The 8,544-nt window shown below is 30.8% G+C and overlaps 1 protein-coding gene across 1 annotated transcript; it reads left to right on the plus strand.

Moving 5' to 3' along the window:
- The first annotated feature begins 2,778 nt into the window (after nt 1-2,778).
- On the plus strand, nt 2,779-5,000 carry LOC114402631 (adenylate isopentenyltransferase-like). Its single transcript, XM_028365279.1, has one exon. It carries the CDS (start codon nt 3,155-3,157, stop codon nt 4,106-4,108), a length of 954 nt encoding a protein of 317 aa, XP_028221080.1. The 5' UTR covers nt 2,779-3,154; the 3' UTR covers nt 4,109-5,000.
- Nucleotides 5,001-8,544: the final 3,544 nt, after the last annotated feature.

Consider the following 8,544-nt stretch of genomic DNA (forward strand, 5'->3'; position numbering starts at 1 on the left):
TGATGAAAAGCAATGCTAATGTAAAGAATCAATTTAAATCATTTTTCCATTTTTTCAATTGAATATAATAAAATTTTAAGATAAATAAAATTCATATTTAAATATATAAGAATAAATTATTTTATCAACCATTATTAATTTTTATTTTAGAAAAACATATAACCCAATAACTTATACTAATTTATAATTTTTTATTATTTTATTACTTCAAATTTTAAATAATATTAAAATATAAAATTAGTTTAACTATTGAACCTTGAATAATTGTGTTTAGTGATTCAATCATGGATCCAATTTTAAGAATATTGATATGTTTGATGTGTTTGAAAGAGTTATATATATTTTTTCTCATTGCAATTTAGCATTTTCTTTTTTGTTTTTTTTTCATTGTACTTTGCTTAAATATGATAATCACTGTTAGGGAATGATACGAAGAAGGAGAAAGAGGGGGTGCCAATGGTAAGGCCCAACAGAGCAAGGCCAGAACACCTCAAAGACTACTTGTAACGGCTAAAGCTGACCTGACAATCTTGTCCCTTGCTTGCTTGCCAATTCCATAGTGCAGAATCCATTCTGTTATGAGCATATCCTACAAATTCCAAATTTTGTTATTGTAATAAGCTATATATACAGCTTCCATGTAATAAGGCAAGGGATATGAATGAAATTAGCAATTACCTTTCCTTCTCTTCTCCTTATTTCCCTCTAGAGGCACTGATTCCTCGAAAACCAGATTATCTTGACTCACTGCAACCCATATAAATTAGACTCACTTGTTCCTTGAAAACATTTGAGGTGGTTTGGCAGGTGTTGTGGGTTGCAGTGGTTTGGTCTGGGATGACAACCATGGGCTCTCAACGAAAGCACTAAATGCAAGGGTTGCAGTGGTTTGGTCTGGGATGACAGCCATGGGCTCTCAACGAAAGCACCAAATGTGAGTTGCAGTGAGTCAAGATAATCTGGTTTTCGAGGAACCAGTGCCTCTAGAGGGAAATAAGGAGAAGAGAAGGAAAGGTAATTGTTAATTTCATTTATATCCCTTGCCTTATTACATGTAAGTTGTATATATAGCTTATTACAATAACAAAATTTGGAATTTGCAGGATATGCTCATAACAGAATGGATTCTGCACTATGAAATTGGCATACAAGCAGGGGACAAGATTGTCAGGTCAGTTCTAGCCATTACAAGTAGTTTTTGAGGTGTTTTGACCTTGTGCTCTTTCTATTGGGCCTTGCCATTAGCACTCCCTCTTTTTCCTTCTCCGTATCATTCCCTAACCGTGATTATCATATTTAAGGAAAGTACAATGACAAAAAACAAAAAAGAAAATGCTAAATTATAATGAGAAAAAAATATATATAACTCTTTCAAACACATCAAACATATCAATATTCTTAAAATTGGATCCATGATTGAATCACTAAACACAATTATTCAAGGTTCAATAGTTAAACTAATTTTATATTTTAATATTATTTAAAATTTGAAGTAATAAAATAATAAAAAATTATAAATTAGTATAAGTTATTGGGTTATATGTTTTTCTAAAATAAAAATTAATAATGGTTGATAAAATAATTGATTCTTATATATTTAAATATGAATTTTATTTATCTTAAATTTTATTATATTCAATTAAAAAAATGGAAAAATGATTCAAATTGGTTCTTTACATTAGCATTGCTTTTCATCAAATTTGGATCGACTTGATCGATTTCTTACTAGTTCCAGTCGATTTTGATGATGCTCCAATTCTTTGGAATCAATAGGCTAGTTACCAAACCAATGGACAAATGATCATCTAATGGTTTTTTTTTTTCTTTCTAATTTATCAAATAGGATAAATTTTAAATAAATTCCCAGGCCGATAATAAGTTTTAGGGTATTCTATCACTTCTAATTTTAAAGTTGTAAATTATTTTATGATTTTTATTTCTTTTTTTATTGAAGTTGTAAATTTTTTTACAATTTTTTAATTTTTTAAAATACGACTTTGAAGTTATAAATAATTTTATTTAAATTAATATTTTTATATATTATTTCATTTAATATTTTTTATATTTTTGTATATTTTTTATTTAATATATGATTTTGCATATTGTTTTTTTAGTTTTATCTAATATTTTTTATATTATTTTATTTAATATATTTTATATAAATAAAGCATTAATAAAATAAGAGTTGTGATTATATGACTTTAAAGTGGAACTCGTTGGATTGTATTACAATTAAAAAAAAGTCTTTAACATTAGGAAAAAAATATTAAATAAAAACAATATACAAAAATTAAAAAATATTAAATAAAAAATATATAAAAATATATAATATTAAATAAAACTAAAACTAAAAATATTAATTTAATTAAAATTATTTATGATTTTAAAGTTATAAATAATTTACTACTTCAAAATTGTATTTTAAAAAAATAATAATTAAGAAGTCGTAAATTTTTTTACAATGACTTTAGTAAAAAAAGTTATAAAATAAATTATAACTTTAAACTTAGAAGTCATAAATATCTCAAGTCTTATTCCTTCCTGAGTATATTATCTTGTATAAAAAACAATAAAAGTAAATAAGCATTTTAATGAGAGAAATTTAAAATAAAGAATGAAAGTAAATATATATATATATATATATATATATATATATATATATATATATATATATATATATATATATATATATATATATATGTATGTGTGTTTGTGTGTGTTTTTATATATAAGAAAGACATACTAATACAGATGAGGAGTATAATATACTATAATGCTGAGTCTGTGACTTGTGAGTTTTGATTTAAATAACAGGTGGGGATATTTCTTCTTCCTCTCACTCTCCATATAACATTTCACATTGGCAACCTTTCTCATTGATTCCATTGAACAGAGTGTGAACAGGAAGAGATAGATAGAGAGGCAAAAACAAACATGTAATGCAAATGCAAATGCAACAATAATCCCCTTTCCTTCCCTTCCCTTCCCGACAAAACCCTATAGGAGTACACTACATTACACACTATCTATCAACTGTGGAAATTCAATTAGGAATGCCGTTTCTGAATATTCCATAAACCCACACCCACTTTCTGTTTCTGCCCCCTTCCCTACCAATTTTCCCTATTTATTTTTTCTTCTTCTTTCTATTATTATGAGACTTTCCATTCTGCAACCCCACCCCCACCCCCACCGGATAAAGCGCTGGCCCCGCATCGACGCGTCGTCCTTCCACCGCCGCAAGGACAAGGTGGTGGTGATCATGGGCGCCACCGGCTCTGGCAAGTCCCGTCTCTCCATCGACCTTGCAACCCTCTTCCCCTCCTCCGAAATCATCAACTCCGACAAAATGCAAGTCTATCGCGGCCTCGACATCACCACCAACAAGATCCCCCCCGCCCAGCGCCGCGGCGTCCCCCACCACCTCCTCGGAGACGTCGACACCGACCACCACGGCGAGTTTTCCCCCGCCGACTTCCGTCACCGCGCCGCCGACCTCATCGCCGACATCACTCGCCGCAAAAACCTCCCCATCGTCGTCGGCGGCTCCAACTCCTTCGTCCACGCCCTCCTCGTCCAAAACTTCGACCCTCACTCTCACTCAAACGTCTTCCAACAACAAGGGCTTATATCCTCTGAGTTGAGGTACATGTGTTGCTTCCTCTGGGTCGACATAGCCCTTCCCGTCTTATCGCAATATTTAAGGGACCGAGTCGACGACATGCTTAACTCGGGGATGGTCGACGAGTTGGCTCAGTTCTTCGACCAAGACGCCGCGCGTCGAACCGGGTTCGGTCTCAGAAAGGCAATTGGGGTTCCCGAGTTCGACCGGTTTTTTAATAAATACCCGCCCTCGATGAGCCAGGGCGATGATCCTCTGCGGGAGAGTGCGTACCAGGAGGCGGTGCGGGCGATTAAGGACAACACGTGCGAGTTGGCGGAGCGTCAGATAGGGAAGATCGAACGGTTGAAGCGCGCCGGCTGGGACCTACGGAGGATAGACGCGACGGAGGCGTTTCGGGGGGTGCTGACGTCAGGCTCCGATGTATGGGAGAGACAGGTGTTGGAACCAAGCGTGAAGATTGTGAAACGCTTCTTGAGGGAGTAGGTCTTCCAGCTATATCCAGCTAGCTACTACTCCTACTCATACTCTCTCATTTTTTATTATTTCTTTTTCTTTTCTTCTTCTTTCTGTTTATTTTATCCGACAAAAAAAAAAAAAAGAGAGAGAGAGACGAAAAATTGAGTGTGGTGTGAGGGGAACAAGAAAATATACAAAATGGGAATGGAAAGTTCCAATTTGGATCACCTCACCCACTGGGTAAGTTTGTGCTATCGGAGGAATGAATACGAGTGACCAAAATTTGGGGTTTTGAAGTAGCTAGCGACAATGAGGTTGTTAAGGTTTGCCACGTGTGAGATTCCACAATTTTTCTCCAGGCTGATTTGGCAAGAGTAATGTAAACAAAAAAAAAAGAGTGGAAACTAGTATAGAAATTGTTCACAAATTTTGGTAGTAGTAGGGTTTTTTATTTTTTAATTGGAGGCGGAAATTGTGAAACAGTTTCATGTATGCAATGGATGTATGTGTATGTCTCTCCCACTCTCTTTGTGTCTCTGAGTCACATGATGGGTGTGGACGATGAAATGATGAGCAAATTAATCGCGTAGGAAAGTTTCCAACGGCAAGCAAATACTAGTAGCTAGCAACAACACATTTATATGTATATGGATGACATGGGTGGGTACAAAACGGAATGAGACTAAATTCTCTCCAACCCCATTACATCCTATCGCTCTTCAATTAACTAAAAGACAACCATTCACTTTTTTTCTCTCTCTCTCTCCTCCTTTTCTTTCCTTGTAGTAGTATTCTTTTTTATGTGTGTTTTGGTTACCAAAAGGAAAGGGATGGGGCATTTCGGACTGTGAATTTGTCTTGGCTTCGGAAGAAATTCTGCTTGCTTGACATCAATATCAATATATGGCATTTTGTTGTAGGATGTTGTTTATTATTAATTTTTATTCATTCATTCTGTCTTCAGTCAGAATGCATTTATGTTAACCAAAAATCCCCCCCGCCCCCCCATATATGGAAAAAGATTTTTGGACAATCAAAATTAGTTGACATGTTGAGAAAGAAAGAAAAGAAGTGTAAGTATCATAGGTAATACGATTTGACAAGAGAGAGATAAAGAGAAAATTAAGTGTTTAGAATTTATTATTGTAAATCAGCACTCTATATATGTTTACATTCAGCGCGCGAGTGACGAAATCTGAGCATGAAGAGATGGGATGTGAAAGATTCTCAATTCTGTTTGGTTTGGTTGTACATATGCCTCTCGTTTCTATGGTTGATTTGTGAGGTTTAACTCGAGGATTGCACCGTTAAGTATTTTTTTTGGTCATTATTTAATCAAACTTAGAATTTCATCTTTCTATTTTCTCAATAAGAATTGTCTCTGAATAAAATACCATACCTAAGTTTTTTATTTTCCATAAACGTAACATATTAATGCTTAGAATTTCATGTGCTTACCCCTTTTTTTTCCATACTGCATATTATTTTCTTAAGAAATAGTAATTTTGTACGAACACAATGTTTACATGTCAGTATAATTGACCAAAAGTTTAAGATGTTTTAAAATAATTATTTTAATATTAATTTTTTAAACTTTAATTGGTTGTATTTGTAAATATTTACTATACGTAAAAGTTATTCTTGAACGCTTTGTTTTGACTTCCAAGCGGTTTTTCAATTGGGACAGAATCCTAATAATCTACTCCTAAATACCCAACTATTGTTTTTTAAGTGACAAGCTTAGAGAATCCTAATAAACTAATCCTAAATACCCAACTCTTGAATTGTTTGTGAAAGTGAGATCTAGACTATCTATCTAATATTTGTTCTTAAAGGAAAAATATAATGCTCTCTCCTTTTTTATGTTTTTTATGTGTGTCAAGATGTCTCAAGTTAATTAGGAATATAACCAAAATATTTTACATTGATTAAGAATAACATAAAAGATCTAGATAATCTTCTTTTTTTCTTGACCTTCCTATTATTGATTCTTTAACTTGTGTCATTATGACCACTCATTTCAATTTAATAATTTCACAATACACAGCACATCATAATAATATATGGATTAAATTAAGAACAACGTGTTATACAACAAAAATTAAGTTACATTTAATATGTTCTCATTGTAAATTTTTTATACGATCAAAATAAGTAACAAATTAAATACTTCTTGTTTATGAGCTACTAGAAAAGAGGGGAACTAAGATAAAGTCTGTGTCTTCTCGAAGTCTCATCCGTCGAGTTTGTAGGCATTAAGAATATAGAATGACAACCGCGTCACTTCATAGTTACGATATGAAGTCTGTATTATCACCTGAAATATGGTTCATGATCATGAATTGTTAATTTCGAGCTCCCCAAGATATTATTCATTTACAAGCTGGGTAGTTGCACTACAACGTTAAACATATGTATTTTGTAAACAACACAACAATCATCATAAACTTCTAAGTAATCTTTTTCTTGGTAGATATCCAGCTTTAAGTTCTTTTATGCAAAATTCTAAAAATAAAACATATATTAAGATATTATTTACAACCATTTTGTGATTTTAAAAATTGAATCTTTTTAACTATTGTTTAATTTTTTTTATAAAATAGTGTTATTTTCTATATAAAAACGTTAAATACATTTTTTAATAAATATTTTGTATTTTGATAACTTGCATTGCATATAAGAAATTAGTGGTCACCCGCTTTCTCATTCAATACATCCACAAGTAATTTTTTACATTGCAGAAATATTTTAAAATTAGATAAAGTTCAAAACATAAGTTACAAGAAAAATTATATAAAATAAAAATATAAAAAATTAATGGTAAAATCATGAGACTTAACAAAGAATAAAAATAATATATGTATTTAATTTCAAAAAATAAAGATTTCGTATTATTATACTACTATAACATATAATTTTTTTTTAAAAATCTATTATTATATTTTATTCCTTTTTAACTCATGATTTTACCATTAAATTTTTATATTTTTATTTTACATAAATTATCTTTTAACTTGTATTTTTGAACTTTATCTAATTTTAAAACTTGTCTGAAAAGTAATAATATTTGACAAAAAAAAATGACAAACATGAAATGGTTGATATAAGAGAAGTCACTTACCGCTTTGAGAAAGAGTAGACAGAGACAAAATCCTTACTCTTAAGAAGCAAGTTCAAATTTAATATACTAAGGACTAACACGTTTCTATACGAATAATTTTAATTTTAAGTGGTAAACTAAAATATATAGAAGATAAAAATATCATTACTAAACAACAATGAAATCGTATATCTTAAGAAAGAAGAAAGTATATTGAGATATGTCTTTGTTATTGATAATGAGAATCTATTTTACTAGCCAAAAATAAATATAGAAGATAATATTTTTAAAATTGAGAAAGAAACTATGAAAATAAAATATTTGAACATGCCTATTAATTTAATATGATGTGTTAAAATTTGAAATTCAAATCTAAATCTAATTGTGATTAAATATATTTAAGAATTAGCACTTTAGAGGAATAAAATATAAAAGATAAAATATGAGATCGATATTTGACATTAAAAAAAAAAAACTAACTTACTAAGACAATAAATTAAGTCTTTTAGGCTTTGTTTAGAATGATGGAGAGAAATAATATTAGAAAGAAATTTTGTACTTCTTTTTTAGGATTTACACCTTTTATCCTTTAATTTAAAAAAAAATCTTCTATTTTCAATCGTCTAAACTAAATACACCCATAGTTCACAAGTGAGTACTCAATTATTTTAATACATAAGAGTTGATATATAGAAAGAAAAAAAAAAGAGTTCTACAATCAGTATCCTTACGTAAGGAAATAATAAATAGAAAAATTTTATAAATAAAAAATATGATAAGAGTTCATTAATATTTTTTTTTATATTCAATTTCTTAATCAGTACACGTTGATTAACCAAATGTTGTTTAGTGTGAATAGTTCGGTATAGATATATATATACTCTTGTCCCTTAGCCAAAATATTGGGACCAAATTTTCTTTGAACATGAAGTCACAATATTGTAGAGTACGTACTTTACTTATTAGAAGTCGACTTGGTGCGAAGGAAGGTTGGCCAAGTCTGCATGTCTCGACATGGTTTAAAAAAAAACATAAGAAGAAAGTTATATATGCTTACTACCAATGCCAATCAATATTAGGTTACATTACTTCTAGCTAGGTGGATGGGTAAAAGTCGAATGTGAATTACACTTTGATGAAAGATAAAAGTTCCAGCATTAAATGCCAATTTTTATGTCATGTACTCAGAAAGAAATTAATTTAACACCATTAATGAGTGTAAGGAAGCCAAAGTATGAGGTTCTCTTTACTTGATGTTCTACAATCCAACAGGAAGTATGTGCTGACCTTCTCTTCACGTTGTCCTTTTTTATGTTACTGATTTATGATCACTTATTGTCCTTGAAATAGTTTTCTTTCACTT

This window comes from Glycine soja, chromosome 20 (assembly GCF_004193775.1).
Source record: "Glycine soja cultivar W05 chromosome 20, ASM419377v2, whole genome shotgun sequence".
NCBI lineage: Eukaryota > Viridiplantae > Streptophyta > Magnoliopsida > Fabales > Fabaceae > Glycine > Glycine soja.